Source organism: Chelonia mydas, chromosome 7 (assembly GCF_015237465.2).
Source record: "Chelonia mydas isolate rCheMyd1 chromosome 7, rCheMyd1.pri.v2, whole genome shotgun sequence".
Classification (NCBI taxonomy): domain Eukaryota; kingdom Metazoa; phylum Chordata; order Testudines; family Cheloniidae; genus Chelonia; species Chelonia mydas.
The window spans coordinates 55,198,761-55,224,381 of NC_057853.1; the positions used below are offsets into that span (position 1 = coordinate 55,198,761).

At 50.8% G+C, this 25,621-nt stretch overlaps 1 protein-coding gene across 4 annotated transcripts; it reads right to left on the reverse strand.

The window, feature by feature from the left end:
* Positions 1–3,562: 3,562 nt before the first annotated feature.
* Positions 3,563–22,956, reverse strand: LOC102941238 (2-hydroxyacylsphingosine 1-beta-galactosyltransferase). Of its 4 annotated transcripts, XM_043551080.1 has the most exons (8): positions 22,671–22,835; positions 13,132–13,198; positions 10,321–11,165; positions 6,247–6,386; positions 6,058–6,134; positions 5,504–5,723; positions 4,169–4,487; positions 4,042–4,053 (listed from the first exon to the last, which is right to left on the reverse strand). In XM_043551080.1, the coding sequence occupies exons 3-7, from the start codon at positions 11,155–11,157 to the stop codon at positions 4,172–4,174; spliced, it is 1,590 nt and encodes a 529-aa protein (XP_043407015.1). In that variant the 5' UTR covers positions 11,158–11,165; positions 13,132–13,198; positions 22,671–22,835; the 3' UTR covers positions 4,042–4,053; positions 4,169–4,171. The 4 variants fall into 4 exon arrangements, with proteins under 4 accessions (XP_037759489.1, XP_043407014.1, XP_037759490.1 ...); XM_037903561.2 differs by having other exon boundaries at positions 3,563–4,487; positions 22,671–22,956; XM_043551079.1 differs by lacking the exon at positions 22,671–22,835 and adding an exon at positions 18,952–19,090 and having other exon boundaries at positions 3,563–4,487.
* Between the last annotated feature and the right edge of the window lie 2,665 nt (positions 22,957–25,621).

A 25,621-nucleotide genomic window follows, 5' to 3' on the forward strand; every position in this document is an offset into this window, starting at 1 on the left:
GTGGGGAGACTTTAGTTATACTCTAGCACAGGAGTTCTCAAACTGGGGGTCAGGACCCCTCGGGGATCACAAGGTTATTACATGGGGGGGTCGTGAGCGGGGAACCTCTACCCCAAATCCTGCTTTGCCTCCAGCATTTATAATGGTGTTAAATATATTAAAACGTTTTCTTAATTTATAAGCGGGGGGGGGGGGGTCGTCACACTCAGAAGCTTGCTCTGTGAAAGGGGTCACCAGTAAAAAAGTTTGAGAGCCACTGCTCTAGCAGCTTATGGAGGCTAAATGGAGGAGGCAAAGGGCCTGATTCTTTGTATCACTCAGGGAAGGGTTGCCACTGCTAGGTTGTCTACACGTTTCCCCCTTCCAGCCAGCTTGTGCAGCTTCATCCTTGCTTGCGCAGAGTTAGAGCTGCTGTTCTTCAGGCAAGAGCTGCTTTCTCTAAACATGGACGGCTTAGTGACCCTAGCTGCAGCTGGGAAAAATGAGGCACTCAACTAAGTGACAGCATCACGCTGTTGGCAGTAGAGCCCATGGCATCTGTGTAGATGCAGAAGGGGGAGATGTGCTGTGCTGCAGAGACCCAGCCTAAGGTAAGGCCTGTGGGAGAAGCAGCAGCTATTCACCACTCCCTGCGCCCTGCTGGAAAGGATCAGCTGGAGCCCTGTAACACTGCACTGACTTCTCCAGCTGCGCTAGCCAGGTTAGCGGTATCTTGGAGTCGAAGGTGTTGAAAGCTGCAGAGAGGCCCAGTAGTTAGAGTATGGCTGCATTGCCAACGCTGCAGGGAGAGGTCTAGAAAATGGAGTAGCTGCAAACTCCCCCAACCAGAGTTTCTGCAGTGCCTTAGTAGGGTCCTACTGGTCCTTCCCAAATTAACTTTCCCACCGTGTCTTGAGATGCGATCTCTGTTCACAAGCCAGTCTTTCCTCATTGCTAGGAGAGGTTCTGAAGAACCTGACCATGCAAGCTAAACCTGAAAAGCAAGTTAATTCACTCCCCACACACATCCCCACCCCTGGAGAGGCCCACAGTCCCTGCTGAGGGATTTTGCATACACCAGCAAAAATCCCTGAAGCACACACTGTTCCAAAAACCCAGAGGGCCAGACAGAAGGCCAGCTTTGTATACAAATATCTGCAGGAGGCCCACAGCGGATTCCCAGCTCCTGAGCTTAACCACCGTGCTCCTCTTCAGCCCCAGGATAGGAATGGGGAGGCATGTCTCCCAGAGGGCACCTCTCTACCCCACAAATCATAGCTTTGGCTTGATATACAACAGTACATTGTCCTCTGCAGCTCTCGACACAGGAGGACATTGTTTCACAGACGATTCATTGTTTTAGAGAAGAAGTTAAGTGACTTGCCGACAGTGACACAGCAAGTCATCAGAGTCCTGAGTCCTGGCTTAGGCCCCTGCAGGCCACAAAGGGAACACTGGGGTCAAACATGCTACCCTTTTACTCGCAGCGGGAAATGGGCACTAGCTCCTCCCTGGCTGAGCCCACTCCCTGCACATGTCGTTCCCTCCCAGGAAAGACTGTGACCAACGTCTTTCCAGGATGAATACGAGCTAGAACTGACTTTGGCGCTCACTCCTGCAGTTCCTTTGTTGGCCAAAGAGGGCGCTGTGGAGGAAAGCGAGGCCAGCCCTGCCTCTCTGCTCCACAGCACTAGCTCTGCACCTGGAACGCAAATGGACAGTGAAAACAGACCCGGCGCACAGCAAGAGAATCCGCCCAAGTAGCGAGGCTTACTGGGAACCTGTACTGAGCACTGGCCTCCTTGCTGGCTCAGGCTAGAAACAGCACATGGAACTCAGCTAAGCCATGGACCCCAGCCTTGCTGCACTGAACTAAGTTGCTGAGGTATGACGTGGGCTGCAGAGGAACTACTGACAGCCCACCCCACGGGGGCCGAAGAGCTGAACAAAGTACACGAGCTCCCCTCCAACCAGGACACCCCCACGCTTTCCAAGTTGCTCTGGGGTGACCAGTGACTCATGGCTGATGTATTGGAAACAGCTGCACTAGGACAGGCATGTTGTGAAACTTGTTACAGTGTGTTTGAAAAGCCATATAGTCCTTTTATCGCAACCATCTCTAGGCCAAGGCATGGAGGCCAGGGGCAGCCAGCACTCTCGGACCTCAGAGTCCTCCTTCCTCTACTACCAGCTAGGAGCAGGTTATTCTTCCTCCACACACCTCCTGTTAGTTGCTTGTCTTGCCACGATCCTCTTGTCTGCCCCATCAGCATGCAAGCATGCCCCCTCAGCAGTCTCAAGTCAGAAGGGATGTAAGTTACATAGGACTGTCAGAGAATGAAACCAGTGGGGTCCAAGGTAGCCCAGTCACCTGTCTCAGACAGCAGCCAGGAGCAGGTGCATCAGGAAAGTGCAAGAACCCCCGTGAAGCATAAATCACACTTCAGTAAGCAGACAAGGGTCTACGTTAGCATCTCTCACTATGTAACAGAAGGAGCACAGATGCCCTCCAGTTTGCCCTCTAGATTTGTCCTAGAGAGCAGAGGACACCAGCTGACTGTCTCTTCTCCACGACCCCAGGGATGTCAAGAAGGCGTAAGGGAGGGGCTAGAATTTGGCCTGTTGAACACGGGGTGATTACTCATTCCTCATAGGAACATGAGCGGCATCGGAAGAATGTGAAGCTTGACATTGGAGTCTGAGCCAGCTAAAATCCAAGCTAGCACCAAGTGCCCCTACCCATTCAGCAGCAGGGCCCTGTTCCAATACAGGACACTCAGGAGAGCAATCTAGGTGCTGTCCCACAAATATACTCAGATAAAGGCAGACTGGGAGATGGGCCAGGAAACACAGTGGAACAACTGGCAGATGGTTTGCCATGGCTGGGGGATAACGAACCAGCTATTGCGAGAGCCGTGACAGCCTTGGCCAAGCTGCCGGCGCAGAAACATTCATGCTCGTTCCAAGGCATCGCCAAGTGCATTTTCCATACAGCTGCAGGTGGATTATAAAACTAGAGCACAGCCTGGGCTTGGCTCCCAATTTCACAGGCACTTGGTCCTTGGCGTCGTCTCCATACCACGCCCTCAGGGTGGGGAGCGGGCAGGCCCAGTCACATCTGAGGCTTGGTTTTCTTTATGAAGCATATTGTTGCCTTTAAAGAGCGCTGGTTTTAAGGCTGCTAGGCTGGCCCTCGAGCCGTACTGAGCTAGCCGCTCTCTCTCACGGTTCTCCTCTCCCCTGCAGACTGGAGCTCCTGCCTCCATCTCTCTGCTCTGCATTCTTCCTCAGTCATCCCCATGTGGAGGGTGCATGACTGCCCCCACAGACCATGAGGCCTCACAAATAGGGGAGGATGGGGGTGTTGCCTGAAAACCCAGCAGAGGAGCGTGTAGCATGGCAGGGAGGGAAGACTTGGCTGAGGAGCGCGGTAGCACGTACAGAGACATGTGGGGAGGCGGCAGGGGCTTGTACAGCATCAGGCGAGAGCCCCAATCGAGCTGGCTTTGAGTAAGGCCCCGCTAAAGCTACAGCCGCCTCTGCCTCGAAGGAGGCGCTCCTCACATAGACCAAACACCACTGCTCAGAGGAAAGAAGACAGTTTATTAAAAAATAAGTTAGCACAAACACAGCCTAGAGCATAGAGCACCAAGGGAAGCAGCCAGAACCTCTGCCCAAGAAATTTAAAACAAAGACTGATTTTTAAACAACCTTTAGGGTGCCCTCCCCTACCCCAAGTCGGCTGCCCCACTGTGCCCAAAGGAGTCCTGAGTTCCCAGGGCCTCGCTAATGGAGCAAGGGAGAAATGGTGACTGCCCCAGACAAAGCGCCACTCCTGCCCCCTATGCCTCACCGCAGACCCTAGCAAGCCAGAAGGGTAACACCAGCATCTAAACCATTGTGAATAAAAAAGGGAGCAACCCCATGTTCCTCCCCAGAAACCTACCCACTTATGCCCCGCCTCAATGCCCCCACAGTCCTGGCCAAATGCATCCACCCATGCCTCAATCCATGTCCCCACCCACGTGTGCTGTACACAGAGGCACACACGGGCCTTTGCACCACTCTTTCCCCCTCTTCCCAGCCACGAGAGCAGCAATCAGACTGACGGACAAGCTTGAGTCTCTGCGTGTGCCTGGACGGTGTGTGTGCTCGCACTGGAGTCTGTTTCGCGCCCTGAGCACACCACACACTACTGTGCTTTCTTCCCCTCTACGAGGTGGCCATTCAGACAGTTGCCATTCAGATGCACGGAACTGGCACTCTTTCCACGGTACCACACAATGGCTTTGGACAGAGCATAGGCAGCGCCGGCCAGACAGAGAAGGAAGAGAGCAAGGATATCCAGGCAGAAGTACTCGTAGAAGGAGAGGTCGTAGACGGCTGGGCGAAGGTACGGCGCCCCGTCGTGGCGGAGGATGTACTCCAGCCAGTACACCGTGCGGTTCAGAGCGTGCATAGGCGTGTCTCGGTGCAGGGCCGAGATCTGCTTGGCTGCTTTATTGTAGCTGCAAGACAGGAAGCAAAAAAAGTAAAAAAAAGTCACCCACTGTTATTTCACAGTCACTTCTCTGGGTAGAACAGCCCCTTCTGACTCATGATGGGCCCGAAGCCTACAAGGAACCAAGCAGCCTCAATTCCGACCTCTCATGAGCAGGCTCTAGATCTGTTCCCCAGGTCCTTACAATCACCGTCACTGATAGTGTTACTCCTGTTAGCCCTGCAGAGCCGATGCAGCTAAGGCCATGCCAGCCAGAGTCTGTTCTGCCTCACGCATCATGAGCGGGGTGAAAATTCTAGCTAAATTCTAGTGACGGGATCTTGGTAACAGGCATCACTGTCAGGGGCTCGAAGGACCCGGCTGGATTCTCACATCCTAGTGGGAGCAGGCAGGTGGCACAGGCCCTTTTCTGACTCTGGGCCTGATCCCGCATAGTGCCAAGCACCCTGACGTCAACAGCAGTTGAGAGTACGTAGTAATTTAAGGGAGTGGGCCATGTGACAGCTCTTCAAACACAGGATCCTGCCAGGTCCTCTCAGGAGCATTCTAGCCAGTATCACCCAGAGGTCACTCGCTGGCCCAAGGATCTTAAAAAGCAGGTGAAGAATTGTATCTTGTACATACAAGCCTTAGCACTGTCTGTGTTTACTGGTCTCTGCATAAAGGTAGTTTGGGCATGACCAAGCAGATTGCAAGGTGAGGACTTCGGTGGACCCGATAACATGCTGCTATTGAAAGGGGAAGAGTTTTGAGCAGCAGCATCTCAGGGACCATTCCAAGGGAAACCCAAACAAAACTAGATCAGTTTCCCCTTCACCGTAAAGACGAGCAGATCTGTGGTTTTGGCTGCTGCCGGCATCAGTCTTAAAGCTCAGAAGGCACTGGAGTGTCCAGGCAAGTGAGCGACGCACCTGGTGGAACCACTGCTTGAGCCAATTGTTATGGGATCCCAAAAGGAGGATGCATCCAACTGTTCATCTGCTCCCATTTAACCCAACAGCTCCATCACTCAGAGAGCCTCACCTGGGCTTAGAGAGAACGGTGACTATGGCCTGGTAAAGGTCCTCTTCGCTTACTCGGCTCCAGTCCATGAGAATCCCCATCCCTTTTGCCTGAACTCTTGTCATGATGTCGAACTGGTCCCCATAGAAAGGGAACCCCACAACCGGCACTCCGTGATAAATTGCCTCAAATATGCCATTCATCCCGCAGTGGCTGACGAAGGCTTTCACATTGGGGTGACCTACAGAGAAGCAAGAGACGGTGACCCCCCTGCAGATGCCCCAGTTTGCCCAGGTCTCTCCATATAAACACTTGCTGTACCCGTACAGGTTTGGGAGAAACAGGGCATATCTTTGGGATAGAAGGAGGGTGTGGAACCCTGAAGGACTCCACCATCTCCTGCCATGACAGTGAGCTAGTTAGAACCTGAAGGAGCAGAAGGGGCTTGGTTGCACTAGACAAGGAAGCGATTGCCTTCTGATCAGAGGTGCTCTGGATGACACACACTACAGTGGCATTTTCTTTGCTCTGGTTGTGAGCAAAACTCTGAATTATGGTATTTCTCTCCGTCTTACCTAGCAGGTCATTCTGGGGCAGCCACTCCATCATCAGCGTATTCTCACCCAGGTTATTTGGCTTCTGACCAAAGTATCTGCCAGAAAAAACAGAGAAGGGAAACCAAGAGAAAACAGACTGAGCTGGAATCACCCCTGGAAGCCCCAATCCCCACCAAACTACATCCTGAGAGAAAGGCGCCCCCTCACCTCCACACAACCCTCTGCGGAAGGCGTGCAAATGCCCCAGCCATCTTCTCCACCAAGTTGCTTGGGAGTGCTCGGATCCCAATGCCAAAGGAGACAACGACAACACCGGCATCTGCAGCTTCCACCCAGAGGCGCAGGCCCTGAGGGGGAACACATACAGCTGTGCCTCACAGCCTATCCTCCAGAGGGCTCAGACACCTCACCACCACCATGGGAAAGCCCTCCCTTCAGAGGGGGAAGCGTCACCCATCAGTACCTGTAGAACTTCAGTTTTCATGGACACGATCTGGCTATAAAGAACGCCTTCCCCCACCGAACCCCGCACAAGGTGGTCTCACTGAGCCGGCAAACGGTTCTAGAGAACAGCTGTGTTTTCGGATCATAGCTTTGCCAGGCAAGAGCAAAGTTACCTGGGCTCTGGTCAGCCTCTCTGCCGGTGTTGGAAACTATCAAGAAAGCCAGTTTCATTATACTGCTTTGGAAAGCTCTGAGCAGCAGGAGCGGGGACTGGGGTCACTAACTGGTGAGGAGGACCCCAAAAATACAGGCCCAGGCCTGGATAGGAGTGGAGACGTGTCTTCTTCTAGAAACCAGGCAGGTCTGGAAGGGATGTGAGGTGAACTGGGCACCTTCTCCATCGCAGCATCAGAAAGGACTCACTAGCCAGATGCAGATATGAAAGGAGCCCCTGAAGCAGCATCTAGGGACAGCACCTGACAGAAATCCCAGCAACGCCTCTCTCCCAGCAGCTGGCAGTGGCTGCAGATCTCAGGGTCTCATTAGGATTTTGCGGACGGGAAGCGTCCAACCTTGTCTTTAGTACCTACCGCTGACTAATTGATTTAGTCCCTCAGGCCCAGATCCTCAAAAGCAGCGGTTCTCAAACTTTTGTATTGGCGACCCCTTTCAAATAGCAAGCCTCTGAGTGCGACCCCCCTTATAAATGGAAAACACTTTTAAATCTATTTAACACCATTATAAATGCTGGATGCAAAGTGGGGTTTGGGGTGGAGGCGGACAGCTTGCAACCCCCCATGTAATAACCTCGTGACCCCCTGAGGGGTCCCAACCCCCAGTTTGAGAACCCCAGCTTAAAAGGTATTTAGTCTCCTAACCTCCACTGGTTTTGAGGATCTGGGCCCCAGTTACTAAGTGCAGGCAGTGGGGCTGGAACTACAGGTGCTGCCGCACCCCTGGCTTGACGTTGTAATAACAAACACCAAATACATTATTTTCATCATTGGCACCCCCACTATAAAAATTGTCCCAGCACTCCTGGGTGTAGGTAGGTTTTCCAGGCTGCCAAAAGGTTCTGTGTGCAGACACATATGCACACATTCCTGACTCACTTTAACAAAGGGAATTTAGCCAGCTGGCTCATTACGAAGCTGCAGTAACAAACATAGGGAACCATTTTTCCCTTATCAGACTGATTTGGACTGATCCCAGTTCTTATCTCCACCTCCTTGCCTCCTCAGGTTTCCCATGGCTCTTCTCCTAAATTAGGAGGATTTCAGGGGAAGGTTTTCAAAACTACCTCAAGGTAGGGGATGTCCAATTCCCATCAAACACCTTTGAAAAATCTCACTCTAATCTCCAACGTCCTCAAAACAAATATTGACAAGGCCTTGCCTAAGATGTAAGGGGGAAATTCCCCCCCCTTCCAGTTTTCAAAAAAAAAAAAGGGGGGGGGTGTGAGGGAAGATTCGGGGGGGGGGAGGGGAACAGCTTCATCATTTGCCCTCAAAAAGGCCTACTGTCAGAATATGATGTGTCAGCAGGTGAAAAGGTCTATTCCAGAGTTGTTCTCTTATAGTATCTGACCCTTTAAGACCCCTGACAAGTGCTGGTTGGGTTTTAACCCTTTCTTGACAGCGTGGGTCATTCTGTCAGCAAGAAGGTCAGAGATTAAATTAAATGATTGGAGATTCTCCTGAATGTCAGGAAAGGTTTTCTTCTGGAGGTACAACTGTCTGTAAAACCTACATTTTTAAAGAAACAGGAAATTCTGGGTATTTAAGAAGTAGCTATAAGTCCTGTAAATAGATAAATTACCCACATTATTATAATAAAAACCCAACATCAGAAGTTCAGGAATTTCATCATTAAAGCTCTCTCTGGAAACGCAGCCAACCTTGTATCAATGCCACCCACTCACCAAGAATATCCTTTAACACAAATACTAATCCACATTTCCAGCACAGACCACAAACTCTCAGCTACCTTAAATACAATAAGGATATAAAGAACCGGAGCTACTGGGATTGCTTCCACACTGGGTCATCAGGGTTTGGGCCCCAGTTCAAAATGGAAATAGCTTAATCCACATGCAGATCTACAAACCATAGAATATCAGGATTGGAAGGGACCTCAGGAGATCATCTAGTCCAACCCCCTGCTCAAAGCAGGACCAATCCCCAATTTTTGTTCCAGATCCCTAAATGGCCCCCTCAAGGATTGAACTCACAACCCTGGGTTTAAGCAGGCCAATGCTCAAACCACTGAGCTATCCCTCCCACCAAATGACTCTCTCCCCAGCCCTAGCATCTTACAACCCAGATGCAAACAGCTGAACCAACCATCTCACCTCTTAACCCTTTGAGCACAGCATCTCACAGCCAGTATTCCTCTACAGGTCAAGTCCTGCAAGATGCTGGGCATATGGCTGATCCAGAATAGGATGCTTAAGTACACCAGTAATCCCATGCAAGGCAACCGGACAACTCACATTTAAAGGTAAGCATGTGCTTTAGTGCTTTGCTGGATTTGGCTCAGCACCTCGCAGGATTGGCCTCAGGTCTCATCCACTCTCTGATATATACGTGGGGTGTTCCGAACTGTATCTGCAGCCTCCCTATGTTACTCAGGCACTATGAGGAAGGGTGATTACCCACAGGGGCAGAGTCAAGTGGAACCTTTATTCCAAAGTTCTCAATTTAAAAAGAGTGTTGCACCTAACATTCTACCACTCATAATTTCATGGATATTTATCCACAATCTTAACCAAGCCTGTCATCTGAGACTGGCATTTTGTCTCAGTTTCAATCCATTGACTGGGTGTGGGGACCCCCCTGGCAAGCCAGGCCACCTTAGCCTGTTCTTGCTGAACATTTCCAGCACTCCTCCAAGTAGCAGAGCTCCACCAGTGGTAGCAGCTATGGGAGCTCTAGTGTAGACAGGGCTCCTGACGCTCAATTCCAATTGCAGGGAAGTGTCACATCTGTACAACCCCACGGAAGAGAACAGGATTAGCATAGGGGAAACTGAGGAGCAAAGTCTGGCCTTCAGAATCTAGTACTGGTGATGCTACATAGGAACAGCCATACTGGGTCAGACCCATGGCCCACCTAGCCCAGCATCCTGTCTTCCGATGGTGGCTGGTGACAGATGCTTCAGAGGGAATGAACAGAACAGGGAAATTTTGAGTGATCCATCATCTGTCAGTGCATCCCCGCTATTTGTGGGGCTGGCAGCTGTGGGAGGGGAGAAACTTCTTTTAACTTGTAAATGGAACAGATTCAATGTGGGATCAGAGCGAGAATGAGCAGGGAGCCTGTGCAATGTTTTTTTTTTTTTAGAAAAAGGTCACTTATGGAGGCTGGGAGGATTGAGGGAAAAGGATTAAAAGGAAAACCTGGGGAGGCTTCAAAGACTGGTGAAGCAATAGGACAACAGAGAGGAGACTGCTCAGTTCAGAGCCCAGAAGAAGTCAATATTGGGCTTTTCCCAGGTCGGTATAGGTACTATCATTGCCAGTGCAGAACTCCCCAGCATTGTCGGATGGAGGCAGCATTACAGGTTCCCGACATGGGATGGGGGACCCAAAACTGCATCCCACCTCCCCCTCAACCCCAATACACACACTTGTGAACTGCACAGAGTTGCCATACAGGTTTCATGGCCTGTTGCACAATTTGTGAAGCTCACCGGTGCTGATCAGGTTCCTCAAGGGAAGAGACACCTTGGACTGATCTCTGATCACAGCCCGTAGACGCCCTGGCCAGCACCAGAAAAGTTAACCTCAGAACTCTAAAGCCAGCAGCCCCTGTAAGCAGCCCCTCCTCCTGTACTTACCACGGGAAGGGGCTTTTCAGGCTCAGCGAGGATTCCCCCAGTGAAAATGACATGGGGGAGCGTGGGCCTGGGAAAGTCTAACACCACATCGTTGCACAGGAAGAAGAGGCTGGTCCCGTAGACAAGCTCCAGCATGGACTTCTGCGGCTCCACCCCATGTTTCTGCATGAGGCGGTCGAACTTGGGCAGGATTACCAGCTTGGTGGCGATGCGAGTGATCATGTAGACCAGGAGATTCCAAGTCCGGCCCACCAGCCCCATCCTGTCCGTCATCAGGGAGTTGAACTCGGGGACATAGGCGACAGGGGAAGTGGCGCCGATCTCAGCTGGGTACCAGAAGCCAGTGGAGATCACCGCGTATTTGATGCCAAGGAGGTGGGCCAGAATGAAGCCACACATCTCGTTGGGGTCTACCAAGAACAAGTCAAAGCCCTCACCCCGGAGCTGCTGCAGGAGGGCTGCATCCCCCAGCACTAGATCACAGTTTTCTAAATACTTTTCCAGGAAGGAGAAGATCTCCAGGGAGGTTTTCTTCCCCTGGAAGACACGCTTTATCTTCTCCTGCACCCAGGCATCCGCACTCTCCATGCTGAAGATCCCCCTGTATGTTTGCACTCGGAGGCCTGGCAGGAAGGGCTCAGATTCCCGACCCTCATGGAGGAGAAGCGTGGCGTTGTGACCCCGGTCGTTCAGTGCCTCTGCCACCCGCATGAAGACCCGGAGGTGGCTGTCAAAGACGATGGTGGGCATCACCAGCACCTTGGCACCATGGCAACAGTCCAGACTGAAAGTGGCCACCATGAGGAGGACAGCAACAGGGTGCGGTGGCAGCCTCATCTCCGTTGCTGCAGAGAGAGAAATGGGCAGTTACTGACCGACTCGTGCTGTAGGTCCTAGATATTTCCTCTGTGGGCTGTGGAGAAGGGAAGGTGCCCTGTGTGGTCACCACCTACTGATGGAGACTTTCCACAGGTAGGGTCACATGTTTAATATGACTCAGGCTTCTCCATTCACTATTTCCCTCTCTTCCTCCTCATCTGTTTCTGTGTTCTGTAGTTTCCCCACAAAGAGGCCCTAAGTGGATTTCCCCTGCCTCTTCCCTCACGGCTACTTTTTAAAGCCTGGGGCTGCTCTGGAAAAGCAGCACTTTCCCTCACAGCAGACCAGCTCCCTGGGTGTGTCTGATAAGTCTTTACCGCAGTTTACACACGGGCAGAGCCAACGCAGCTCGGCGAGGAAGCTGGATTCTACCCCGGCTTATGTACCAACCGGCTTGTTTACAAAGCTCCAGTCCGCGACGTCCTGCTGAAAGGACAGAGGGCTCACAGAGGCTGTGCCGACGGCACAGTCTGGCCTGCAGTTCCTTTACTACCGGTGATGATGCACATGGGGGAAGCGCTCGGCTCGCCCCTCAGATCCCAGGCCGCTACGACTCAACTGAACAAGGCTGAGACCGAACATGCGTTCGGCCCGTTTCCCAGAGAGGAGCTGCACTCGAAGGAGCGAGCACTAAGCAGTGAGAGCCCTGACTGTAGAGAGCAGAGAGGGTGCAAGATTGTGGCCCGACCAGGCCTGCTCACAGGGCGACTGAGCCTTGGCACAGTTTGAATGTCTGAGGAGCCGCGTAGCAGCTTCTCCTGTGGCCCTTGGAACACCAAAAGAGGGGGAGATTGTACAGCTGGCTGGAGGAAGGGGAAAGCCAGCTGTGGTAGGAGCAGCAGAAGGGGCCCACAGGGCTTGCCAGGGTGGGAGGACACACAAAGCCGTGGCTGCAATACAGCATTCCCAAGACACCCCCTCCCGCAGGGAACACCTTCATATTGCTACATAATTCCCAGCTGGAAGCAAAGTTCTGCACAGTGCCACTGCACACTGCACAGGGGCATCACCACATCACTGGAAACCAGTGTGCCTCAAGACATAGGGCCTTGGCCAAAGCTTACGTTCTGGGAGAGGGGACCCTATCTGGGAATGTTCACAAGCAAGTGACTGTCCTGAGGCAGATCCAGCGCAGAGGCTTGGGAGGAACGTGCCCTCAGACATGTTGCAAACACAATAGAAAAGACGGGATTTTTGATTGTTTAGATTCCTGCCCTCATTCACACCCACCAACCGCCATGGAAATCAGTGGAGCTGCAGGGTCGTGACAGAGCAGAAGTTGGCCGAAGATCTTACCCAGGTCTCACACACTAACTTGATCAACCCCCTCTCTCTCCCCCCCCCCGACCCCAAAAAAAGAGGCAAACAAACAAGCCCCTGCTAAATGCAACCTTCATCCAACTCTGGTGCCACCTAATAAGGCTGCGTGCTGAAAGGGGAATGCAGCCCAGAAAGGTGAAGGGGATGTGGGGATGGGAAATTGTCATGCCAATGTTCCCTGGCCAACTTCCGTCAGCAACACAGGACTACAACAGCCCATTTCAGAGAGCCTCAGCAGCTGCTTGCCAGGACCCTTCCCTGGCACCATGCCACACAGATGCAAATGGTGGGGAATTATCACAACTCCACTCTGGAAAGCGCTTTGAGACGGGAGGGCAGGGGAAACAGCTGTGGTGACTGCACTGGGGAAAATTAAATGTTTGCTTGGAGGAGGGGGAAGGAAGAGAATTAGGTTGGGAATGGAGGAATTGCAGGAGTGGGGCTCCCACGAGGTCCACAGAGCGAGGAAGGTGCAGATACTAAACGGGAGCTTGGACAGGCACACGGTAAAGCCAGAGGATGGGGGTTGCACCACGGAGCTGTGCAAGGGACTGAAAGGAAACGTTTAGAGAAGTTACAGATCCCCACACCACGTCCTGCTCCCTCGCTTACCTGTGCCTTACTGAACGAAAGGGGGTCTTCTCTCCTGGCAGAGGCCGCTGCAGACTCTGGGGTAGAGCTGCAGAAGAGAGGACAAATGACAGTCAGCAAAATGACAGGGCAGCATCCCCTCACCCAGGAAATGAAGTCACCTGATCCTCAACTCACTGGGATACAGCAGTCCCTCCAGAGCCCCGATTTCCCTATGGAACACCAGGAGAAGGAGGATCAGTCAGCCAAGGAGTCATGTCAATTTTGCCAAGCCAGAGCAAGGCTCCTTCCAGCCTGCCACGCGAAAGCACTGGGGATACTTTCTGAGAAGACTCTGCAGACACTGGGGTTGGGGAGGGAGGTTTGGTTAGAGGGGAGGGTGTGTGAACGTGAGCTTGCGGAGCCTGGGCTGGACAAGCGTCTTGGAGAACATGCAGGGAGGGCTGGTAGAGAGGGTGAGTTTTCTGAGGGCGTGTATGGGGAGAACAGGTCAGAGGGGGAGTATAACTTGAGGAGGGGACTAGAGCGATGTGAGGAAATGCAAGACATGGTTTTTTAGACACACTGATACTCCTTTGTCTGTCTCATCTCCCGAGATAGCTCTGTAAGGCAGGGACAAACAGCCTTGTACAGCCCCGAGTACAAGGGAGCCCTGATCTCTGGGGTGACCCAAATAAATAAGCTTTTGGTGCGAATGTCAGAGCAGGGGACTGTTGCTGACCTAGGGCCTGGCTGGTGGTGCTGGCATCCCCTCTTTGGGGGAATCAATCCCTAGCAATGGGGGGAGCAGCATCCAGACCCAGGAATCTCCCATCTCTCCACAAGCCCTTCAGCGAGGCATGATGGCATCTACCAGAATCCTCTCCTTCTCCCTGAGTTGGCCCCATATGTTCCCACCTGACAGATACTCTTCCACCCCCCTCACAACTGCCTCGACTCTCCCCTCCCCATGTGCTCAGGAAGGGCCTTGGGTTGGGAACTGGCTGCAGCCCACAGTGCGAGTGGGACTAGGCTTAGAGCACAAAACAAGAGGCACGTCTTAGGCCAGGCTTCCCACTAACTGCATCTATGGAACCCCTTCTATCTGTACTATGCACATCACTGCAGCATCAGAGTGCCTGACAACCAGTCCCCGCAGCTGGGGTCATGGCTGCAGGTACCCACTCCCCAATCCTCACTGCAGGCTGGATGGTAAGATTTGACAAGTTCAGTGCTGGGAGCCTGGGGTGGGGGTGTCAGAGGGGAGGGTGGTCTGGTGGGGGTGGGTGGGAAAGGGAGCCCAGCCCTTTTTCTGACTGACGAGCTGGGATGCTCTATAGCAAAGGGCCAGGGGGAGGATATAGGAAAGGGTCACTTGCCACTTTCTCCCCAGTTCAGGTCTCTTCTCCCTGTCCAGTCGTGTTCACCCCACACACCCCATTATTTTCCCTCCACTCCTCTCTCCCTGCCCAGCCCTCTCCAGACCTGGATCCCACGTGCACCCGGCCCAGGCAATCCCCTCCCCTCTACAAGACTAAGACACCCCACCAGCTCAGTCCCATCCTTCCCCCTTTGAGCATCCCACTGGCCCTGGAGATGCAAGAGCAGAGGGACCATAGCTTGTTCTGCTAATCCAGATTAACCCCACTCCGGCCTGGATCCCGAGCCTGCTGCCTGCAGGGACTTCTGATGGAGCAGCTGCCCGCCCCCTAGGGGCAGCCAGGGGTATTGCAGCCATTGGAGCTGCAAGGAGTCCCCTACTGGCAGCAGATGGTACTGCACCCTGCACACTAGAACCATTACAGTAGACCTGGAGGAGAGCTGCGTGGCTTGAAAGCTTGTCTCTATCACCAACGGAAGCTGCTCTAATAAAAAAAATAGTACCTCACCCTCCTTGTCTTTCAGTCTATAGCGAGGCTAGCACCGGGGGCCCTATTGGGGGGGCCCAACGCATCAGTCCAGGTCTGTACTGCACATAGAATCATAGAATATCAGGGTTGGAAGGGACCCCAGAAGGTCATCTAGTCCAACCCCCTGCTCGAAGCAGGACCAATTCCCAGTTAAATCATCCCAGCCAGGGCTTTGTCAAGCCTGACCTTAAAAACCTCTAAGGAAGGAGATTCTACCACCTCCCTAGGTAACGCATTCCAGTGTTTCACCACCCTCTTCGTGAAAAAGTTTTTCCTAATATCCAATCTAAACCTCCCCCATTGCAACTTGAGACCATTACTCCTCGTTCTGTCATCTGCTACCATTGAGAACAGTCTAGAGCCATCCTCTTTGGAACCCCCTTTCAGGTAGTTGAAAGCAGCTATCAAATCCCCCCTCATTCTTCTCTTCTGCAGACTAAACAATCCCAGCTCCCTCAGCCTCTCCTCATAAGTCATGTGCTCTAGACCCCTAATCATTTTTGTTGCCCTTCGCTGGACTCTCTCCAATTTATCCACATCCTTCTTGTAGTGTGGGGCCCAAAACTGGACACAGTACTCCAGATGAGGCCTCACCAGTGTCGAATAGAGGGGAACGATCACGTCCCTCGATCTGCTCGCTATGCCCCTACTTATACATCCCAAAATGCCATTGGCCTTCTTGGCAACAAGGGCACACTGCTGACTCATATCCAGCTTCTCGTCCACTGTCACCCCTAGGTCCTTTTCCGCAGAACTGCTGCCTAGCCATTCGGTCCCTAGTCTGTAGCGGTGCATTGGATTCTTCCATCCTAAGTGCAGGACCCTGCACTTATCCTTATTGAACCTCATCAGATTTCTTTTGGCCCAATCCTCCAATTTGTCTAGGTCCTTCTGTATCCTATCCCTCCCCTCCAGCGTATCTACCACTCCTCCCAGTTTAGTATCATCCGCAAATTTGCTGAGAGTGCAATCCACACCATCCTCCAGATCATTTATGACCATCCTCCAGATCATTTATGAGGATAAATAGGCCATAGGCCAGTAGGAACAGATTCCAACAGGGAATGCAAGGAAAAAGGAGGAGATCACTGTGACTTCATGAGAGATTGCTTTCAATAAGGTAATTAAAACAAATCTATACAGGAAACAGAAAAAAAACCCACCTAAAACACCCCGCTAACGCTTGCGGGGAAAAAAAGAGCAACAAAAAGCAGAATGAGTTAGAGCGAGCCAAAATGGGTAATATGAAGGGCTCACCATTTATGGTAACTGGGACGAATTCTTTGGCCTATGTTACACAGGAGGTCAGTCTAGACAACCATCTTGGTCCCTTCTGGCCGTAAAATCTTTGAATCTATAATACTGTCAATGCCTGTCCTGCCTCCCTATATAAGGTTAAAGATGAAAGAGGAAGTCCCTTCTCAGTGTATAGGATAATAACCAAAACCCCATACCTAAGATGACAAGCTGTGAAATCTGAGCCCCACAGATTGACAAATCCTCCCCTCCCCTCCCCTCCCCTCCCCTCTCCCTACAATAACACAGAGCCCATACATGACAGGTCACAATGTAAAACTGCCTTTTTCTCTTCATGGAATTTTACCACTTCAGGACTAAGCCTTGTGGCATACCTGGGATGCCAGCAACATTCCAACACCAAATCAATCGGTTGCTCCAGGGACATGTAGAAAAATCTCTCTCATCATTCGCAAAAAGAAAAGGAGTACTTGTGGCACCTTAGAGACTAACCAACTAACCATAAGCTTTCGTGAGCTACAGCTCACTTCATTGGATGCATCCGAGGAAGTGAGCTGTAGCTCACGAAAGCTTATGCTCAGATAAATTGGTTAGTCTCTAAGGTGCCACAAGTACTCCTTTTCTTTTTGCGAATACAGACTAACACGGCTGTTACTCTGAAATCTCTCATCATTGTTATTTTACAGTCCTGATTGGAAGTGTCACTTGGAGCATACAGCATCGGTCTTGTATGAAGCACTGAAAGTGTACTTGACCATCAAGTTTATACTAGACAGCTCAGACAGAGTATCGGGGGGTCCACAGCAGAGAGCAGAAGATTAAACCCAGCCGTGTCAAAGATAAAGGCAGCAGGAGAGGTTGCCCAGAGGTCAGATTTTTATTGGGCATAGTAAACTATTACCTGGAGGCTTTGTTTACCTCTCTATTTTCCTATATTCATTACATCTCTGACCGTTAAGCTTTGTCTACACAGGAAAATTGTACCAATTTATCTTAATTCATTTAGAAACTGATGTCAGTCAGTGTGTCCATGAAAGGGGGCTGCACCCTCTTATTTCATCCTACTATTGGTTTAGCTAGAATCAATTAAAAAATTTAAAGGGACAAGGTAATCTAGACCAGGAGATATTATTACATTCGAGACACTTCCTCCCCCTACCTCTCCCAGTGCCAAAAAGTCCATAAAAATCATGGGACTGGAAGGGACCCCAATAGGTCATCTGGTCGAGCCCCCTGCACTGAGGCAGGACTAGGTGTTATCTATTCTAGACCATTTGTGACAGATGTTTGTCTAACCTGTTCTTAAAAACCTCCAAGGATGGAGATTCAACCACTTCCCTAGGTAATTTGTTCCAGTGCTTAACTATCCCGACAGGAAGCTTTTCCTAATGTCCAACCTAAATCTCCCTTGCTGCAATTTAAGTCCATTACTTCTTGTCCGGTCCTCAGTGGAAAAGGAGAACAATTTTTCTCCCTCCTCTTTATAACAACCTTTTCTGTACTTGCCCCCCCGCCCCCAGTCTTCTCTTCTCCAGACTAAACAAACCCAATTTTTTCAACCTTCCCTCATAAGTCATGTTTTCTAGACCTATAATAATTTTTATTGCTCTCCTCTGAACTTTCTCCAATTTGTCCCCATCTTTCCCAAAATGTGGTGCCCACAACTGAACACAGTACTGCAGCTAAAGCCTTATCAGTGCTTAGTAGAGCCGAAGAATTACTTCTCGTGTCTTTCTTTCTCACAAACACTCCCGCTGATACATGCCAGAATGATGATCAAATTGAGAACCTGTTTTGGTCAGCCTAGAAATTACTACACCTTTTAAAGTGCAGCTCTGAACCAGCAGAATGGAGGAAAGGAACAGCCTATCCAAGAATAAGCAGAAAAGTGAACTACAAAGCAAAATAAGGACCCTTTAGATTTTTGATACAGAACAAGTTTTTTTCCGGCTGGTTTCAAATCAGGTTTTGGCTTCTCTGTTTCAGTGCACAGATTCCGAGGAAGAATTTGGCCATGCCAGTTCTCACCAAGTGAGGGGGAGCGCATGGGCTGTCAGATTGCTTTGTTGGCATTGAAGCCTGTTGGCTGAGTTCACATTTCTGACACTTGGCTGTGAGGAGAGCTCTTAGAAGAAGATTCCCTATTCCCACCCCTCTAAAAGTACCACTGGGGAAAGAGCCTCTCCCAACTCTAGTTCTCCAGAGGGCTCCATAGCAAACAGAGGTAATTCCAGAGACTTTATATACCGGATCTGTCCGAGGTTTAACAAATATACCCAAAAGAATATTTCACCTACCAGATGTAGGCTTTCCTGCTCCTTCAAAAAGTTTCCCCCCAATGCATTTACCTATAAAGGCTTCAGAAGAGCAGAATTCCTAAATGCGGAAGGTGGGAGTTCATTCCTTTCTTTCTCCAGGGCGCCTGGGATGTAAATATTCCACCCACCCACACACTTTAATGTCTAGTTCCTCAGCACCAAGAATCCCTTCTGTGCTCTGTGTGGATGAAAGGCATTGAAGCATTTCTCTCTGCTGCAGCCTGCTGTCTTTCCAACTCTTCCCCAGAGCAGGAAGGAATATCTCCCCTTTAGGTTTCCTTATTTAAATGATGGGCCGAGTGGTGCAGCACAGCTGTAGCTCATCTGAAGCCAGAAGGAAAGAGAGGACTTGTCTCAAGGATGCCAGAGGCTCTTACCTGGGTGGGAAATTAGTGTTCGCTTCTTCTCCCTAGTTTGATCCAGAAAGAGTGACTGCAGCTGCTTTCAGCAGCTTGCTAATAACAGGCTTCAGTTACTGGGCTGGTTGTGGTGTGGTAGCTACCTTAAGAAAGTCACAAGTGTGGTTATCACAAGTTTGCAGAAACTGAAGCAATATGCGTAATTCTGCTGTATAAACAGGTAATAGGCTAATATTTCACTTCAGACAGGCACTTCTAGAACTAAGAGGAAACTCTAGTAAAAAGCCTCCAGGACAAAATACCGTACAGAGCACATTCTCAGGCAGGAAAGTCTAACCCACGTTCACTTTTTGAACAAATATTTTTATATTTCGGTGGATTTCATCACCGCTGGGTCCAGGCCATCGTTTCACCAAGCTGGCTTAGTCACCCAGTCAGCGACACTACCTTTACGAGATTCTTAGGTGAGACTCGAACCCATGGTCCTGTAGCGTTCTGCACAAACCACTCCAGCAAAGGTCTATAGCAAAGCCAGGCTAGATTTACCCTAGCAGCAGGGGGAGATTTTAAACACAAAACTGTCACGCATATAGTCATTTCCTTATGCAGAACAAAAAAAAAAAAATATATATATATATACATATATATATATAAATAAAATGAAGCACTAGAGAGAATCTATATAATAATATCCCAGAGGGTCACTCTGTGTGTCATTTTAAAGCCTAAAATGTCTGTAGAACCAACATGAAGGGGGATGGAAGCAACTACAAGCATGGTCAAGAGTTCTTTTTATTCAGAATATGACCAGTTTCAATCATCACTGGGTTTCACCGTCTGCTACCATCCAATTTTTAGGTTCTCAGCCGCTTTTACTTGACAAATTACATGCACGTAGTGTACAGCTACAGTAAGGCATGCATGTACCTAGACCATTGAGATCTCAGAGGTAACTCAACCATTCACCACTCTTACTCTCTACAGCTAATTTGCATGCAACGGTTTCATTGGTTGTATGAGGGATAGTGCCACACCCGTGCACCCAACTGCAATCCGCACAAATCAACACAAGTCTCACAGCACAACCCCCTAGATACAAATCAACAGCCAGCCAGCATACACAACTCCAAACACATAAGGCCCTTCACTGTAGCATACACCCTTATTTGCCACCCACACAAATCCACACAACTCTCCCAGCACAACACAACCACACACAAATCAACACACCCAGACAACACCACATATCACTCCGAAGCCTAGAACGTCTGTAGAGTCGATGTTAGGCAATGGAAACTGCTACAAGCATGGTTGAGAGTACTTTTTGACAGGTTTCAGAATAGCAGCTGTGTTAGTCTGTATTCGCAAAAAGAAAAGGAGTACTTGTGGCACCTTAGAGACTAACAAATTTATTTGAGCATAAGCTTTCGTGAGCTACATCATGAAAGCTTATGCTCAAATAAATTTGTTAGTCTCGAAGGTGCCACACGTCCTCCTTTTCTTTTTATTTTGAGTATCACCAGGTTTAATCATCACAGGGATTTGCTGTCTGATACTGTCCAGTTTTAAGTGCTCAGATATTTCTGGCTTTTTCTTTTTTAAAAACACATGACTTTACAAATTACACCTGGCTTTGGGATACTAGTAGGTCCCAAACAAACAAGAAAGGAACTAAATGACCAATCAGCTGAGACATTGGACTCAGAGACAAAAAGGTCTAGAAAGACAAGAAAGGACAAAAGCCTTGAAGACACACCACTTGATAGAATACTTGGAAAGTTCACACATCCAAGCACAGGCTCAGATGAAATGTATGCTAGGATAGTAAAGGGTTCAAGAATTTAAGGTACTGGATCACTAACAATATTTTTTTTAGAATCCATAAAGAACTAAGGAGATACCGGAGTGTCCAGTTTCAGCAAAGGAAAGACGCAATCCTATCAATTACTGCCCTGTAATTACAGCTTCTCTCTGTAGTAACACAATGTAGTTTTAAAAAAGTAATTAAACATCCTACAAGGTTATGAAACCATGAATAGGAAGCACTGAGGATTTATAAAGAACACTTGCCAGACATGCTCGATTGCTCTTCACAGGACATTACAACATTTGGGCAGCAGTAGATATAGCTGAATTTTAGTGAAGCAGTTAATACTGTGTCTCAGAAAGGGTTATTCAAATTAGCTCACCAGTCTTGAAAACTGGCTGAACTACCATAAACAAAGGTTAATGAGAAATGGACTGAATAGGGAGCCACTGTCCAGGGGATGCCCTACGGATGATAAGGCCTAATCTTATTTAGTAGAGCGGAGTCAATGACAGAAGAAGAATGTTGGTGAATATCGGTTCAAATTCTAGGGTCCGGGTACTGCAAAGACTCATGCATACGTTTAGTTCCACTGAAGTTAACGAGACTACTCCCAGGCATAAATCTTTGCAGGCTCAGGATCGAGCTAAATTTCGGTCTGAATGTTAAAAGTATTTTTCTGGTTACTTTTTACTACTATTAATTTTCAGGATGTTAAATTTAGTGCACGGGTATTTGTCACAAGAAAGTCTCATTGGGACATTCATAAGCGATGCCAAAGGTCGTGAATTTTAGAATCAAATTCACAACTAAAATTTACACACAGCTAGTTAGGCAAGGAGTCCCTACAGACAAGAGAAACAACCCTGCCTAGTTTATCCATCTAGGATCTTAAACCACACCCTGCTCCACAGTACCTGAGTGCCTATTTATGTAACCAGCCAAGGGTGAGACCATTTCTAATCAGATATTGGATTATAAACCTGGCACTTCACATCCAGAAGTATTGAAGAAATTGGTGATAATCTTGATTAGCCCATTAGAGAATTTCCCAACACCTCTGCAGAAAAACTTGCAAACTGAAAACGGGTTCAAGTTTAGCAAGTTATTCAGCAGGAATTTGCCCAGATTTATTTTAGCATCTTGAGTAAGACAGAGGAGGCAGTCAACATCAGGAGAGGAGATATTTGCAGATGAAAGGAAAGGCCAAATCCCCTTTCTGTGCACTAACAGGAAGGGGATGGGGGTTCGGAAGATGCGGACATGGAGCTGCCTCTGCCCCTCTGCAGCAGCAGGTAAGATTCCAGGCTAAGGCTTGTAAAACAGGACCAGCTACTGTACTGGTTGGTTCACTGCAGCAGCAAAAGAGGACAACGTGCCAGCTAAGGGTAGCAGCACGTATGTGGAGGTCCCGTCATTCCCTGGGCAATGCTGCCAAAGGCACCCCTGCCAACACAGGGAACGCCACTGACTGAATTACTCTACATAGGCTCAAAGGAGCGTGAGCCGTTTGCAAATTCAGCTAGAGCAGACGGCAGCACCAAGCGGTAGCTCATCCAGCTCACACCTCGCCCACGTGCTCCGAGCTGGCTTCTACCCTCCAGCCCGCTCCAGGAGCTGGGCCTCTCCTCCAACGCCTGGAGCGCTTTGAGGTCCCATCCAGAGCCGGGGCGATCCCAGCCCTGGGGCCGCGATTGGCCAGGCGGTCTGATCAGGGCCCCCACTTTGAGGGGCTGGGGGCACTCCCTTGCTGCGGCCGGGGTGGAGCCCACGAGCCTGTTTGGGCCCCCGGGAGACTAGCGCAAAGCCAGGCAGAGGGCGATCGGGGCCCGCCGGGGGGGACTAGAGGCGGAGGATCTGCCCCCCGCCACCGGCCCAGAGGGAGAACAGCCCCCCAGCCCCACGCCAGTCCTCAGCGCCTCTCACCCACCTGTGCGCCTCCAAAGGCGGCCGCGGGGCTAGCTGGGTCGCGGCCGCCTCCCTCCGCCCGGCCGGGGCAGGTGCAGTAGCGGGGAAGCGCGCGGCGATGCGGCGGCTATTACTGGCATTGGCCTCCCACGCCGCCCCCTTTCAGCCCCACCGGCCGGCACAGGCGGAGCCCGCCTCTCAGCCCACACGCCCGGCTCCCATTGGCAAGCGGAGCGGCCCGACCTCGCCCGCGCCCCAGGACGCCCGCACACCGCCCTGCCGCGGGCCCCCAGCTGGGAGCCTCCCGCCCGCGGGCCTCGCCAGGGGGCGGTCATGGCCCCCGGGGATGCAGCGCCAGCTGGGGCAGAGGTGGCGCCTGCCCTCCCCTGCCCCAGCGCCGCGGGCACTAGCTCGGCAGGCAGGGGGAGCCAGGCGCGGCCCCCAGGGCCAGGGGGGTGTATGTTACGGTCTCCCAGCGCCTGCACCCTTTGGAAGACAAGGCGGCAGGTGTAGCTCGGCCCTGGGCCCGCCAGGGGGAGGAAACTGCGGCGCTGGAGCTTAGGCGTTAATCGTGTGCTGGGAAATGAGCCTGGCGCTAGCTCTAGCCATGGGGCGGCTATTCGGGGTCGGGCACCAGTAGGAGCCCCGCGCTGGTAGAGTTGATCCCTGCTCTCCTTAGGCCAGTCCTCCAGCCACCCACCCGCATAGCTCCAGAATTAGGGACAGCCCCTAAAGATTTTCAAATGGAACTGTGCTTTGCTCCTCAGGAAGCCAGGGACTAAATGCACTACACTGTACACAACTTAGTAGACAGGCTGCTGCCTTCCTTAAACCCTTGTACTCCTGAAAGGGGTATGGCTCCCTTCCTAAGTGGATTGAACAAGACTGATCACAACATACATATATGAGTGGCTAAATTCTGCAGCCTTTACAACAGGGCAGTCTTCAGCCAGCCACACATCCAAGTGGGTGGAGTTTTTCCCCCAATGATGGCTTTTTGATGATCAAAAAGCATTGAGTCCAAACGTACCTCAAAGGTGTGGGCAAAAATCTCCAGCCAGGGATATTGGCACAGTTCAGGGCAACTGCACCTGCATTCCCTCTCGACTCCAGTCAAGGCACCCACTCAGGCTTCTGGCTCTCCAGCCATCACCACTCTTGGGTGAAGACCTACGTTTCTTCCCCTCTTGATCAGGGTACTTTCAGGTTGCACAGCTCCCTGCCGATACAGTGAGCTCCCCAACAAAGTCACACTACCTAAGCAGGCCTGCTTTATGTCCCAGAGACAGCAAATGGTGTCATTGCCACAGTTAAATTACCACACAGTTTTCTAGTTATTTGAGTTTATTCTTAAGGTAAAAGCATTACAGAGAAAACAATCAAAACCTACCCATATGCTAAGAAGTTCACCAGAGATCACCCCAACAAGAGCTGTGGCCAGTGAATGTCTTTCAAACCCCACCCAGCGTCTTCCTGTCACTACAAATTTGTAACTCTTTTTGCTCAGAACAAAACCTCATGAAGCGGAGAGTTACTCCTCTGTACACTTTGGGCCTCTTGATCCTGGGAGTAGATAATTCCTAGACCAAGGTCCCATCCCCAGGGCAAAGCTTTAGAAGATCATGCCCTCCTCCGGACCTTTATGTTACCCTCTTCCCAAGTATTTCCTAACTAACAGTTCCTTTTTTAGCCCATCGTTTAAGAGAGTCCTTTGCAGCCCATAGCACTGCCCAAGGTTTACATTAATCATGGCTCCTAGGCAAGTTACACACAACCTTAAACAAACAAACATTTGCCATTTTAATGCAATGAACTCCTAGGATGCTGAAACTTACTTCAATAAGGTTTGTCCAAGATATCGCAAGAAACTGCCATACCTGTCACAGATGCATTAGAGGGAAGTCCTTCCAAGCAGTACGCTCTTCCCCTCTGCATCAAGGCTGTCTTGCATGTGTTCAGCTTGACCTGGTACTATCTCCAGGCACTGCAGTACATGACATGTACAGCAGGCAGCACTTCAGCTGGTGTTATTGGACCAGCTCCCCTAATAACTTTACACCAAAATTATATGAGATGTGAGGACTGAACCCTGTAGAACTGCAGAGGTAAAGGGCTCTAGAAGTGTGTTACCCCAAAATAGCTTACCAATTCCCTCAACCTCACCACCCAATGTGTTCTTACACAGGACTCACCCACTGCAGTGTGGCTACAAGTGAGAAGAAAACATCTGTAGTTATACTATAGCACACTACAAGTGCAAAGGTGACCAGACAAAAAGTGGATACGATGTTGTGCATGCAGTTTACAGGGAACTTTGGACCCAGGGCACGTACCATAGGAAGACTGGTGTCCAGGCCCCCATCCATCCATTTCTGGACTGTGGACAGAGGGAGGGGGTCACTGAGGGGGCTCACTGGCTGCCCGGCTCTCACCACCTGCGTTGGTCTCCTGCCCCCAGATGGGACTGAGTATGGCCAGCTTAGCCCCAGAGGGAAGGCACAGACAGGTGCCCCCCACCAACACTTCCGCCACAGGGAGCTGCTAAGTGATGCAGCCACCATGCCGCCAGGACTGAGCCTGTGCTCAATGGGAGAGTTCAGGGCAGCAGCGGTGAAGTCAGGCTGGCTGTTCTGAATGGGGAGTACAGGGAGGCTGGAGCAGAGGGGATGGAGGGGGTGGCTGCACTGCAATGGGGAGCAGGGGGCAGTTGGGGTGTCAGGCATAAGAGGGGGAGCAAGGAGAGGTACTGAGACTTGGCAGTGGGGGTGGCTAGGAAGGTAGGTCCTGGTGGCTCATGACTCTCAGCATGGGTCACTACTCCTGGCCCCAGCCTGACCACCCTGGTTCCTACGTGCTCCCCAAAAGCTGCTTCAGCCCCTTCAGATCCTGCTCTTGCCTCTGCCCCCAGCAGCCACAGAGCCCCACTCTGCCTAAGCCACCACCCAGCCCTTGCCGCCCCTGCCCTGGGAACAG

Excerpts from the sequence above, each read along its gene's own strand:
- LOC102941238 (XM_037903561.2), bottom strand. The coding sequence starts at position 11,157 with ATGAGGCTGCCACCGCACCCTGTTGCTGTCCTCCTCATGGTGGCCACT. Across the intron at positions 5,724-6,057 it reads GCCCCAGAATGACCTGCTAG|GTCACCCCAATGTGAAAGCC; the intron begins GTAAGACGGAGA and ends GCTTCTCTGTAG. Across the intron at positions 4,488-5,503 it reads ACCGTTCTCTCTAAGCCCAG|CTACAATAAAGCAGCCAAGC; the intron begins GTGAGGCTCTCT and ends CCTGTCTTGCAG.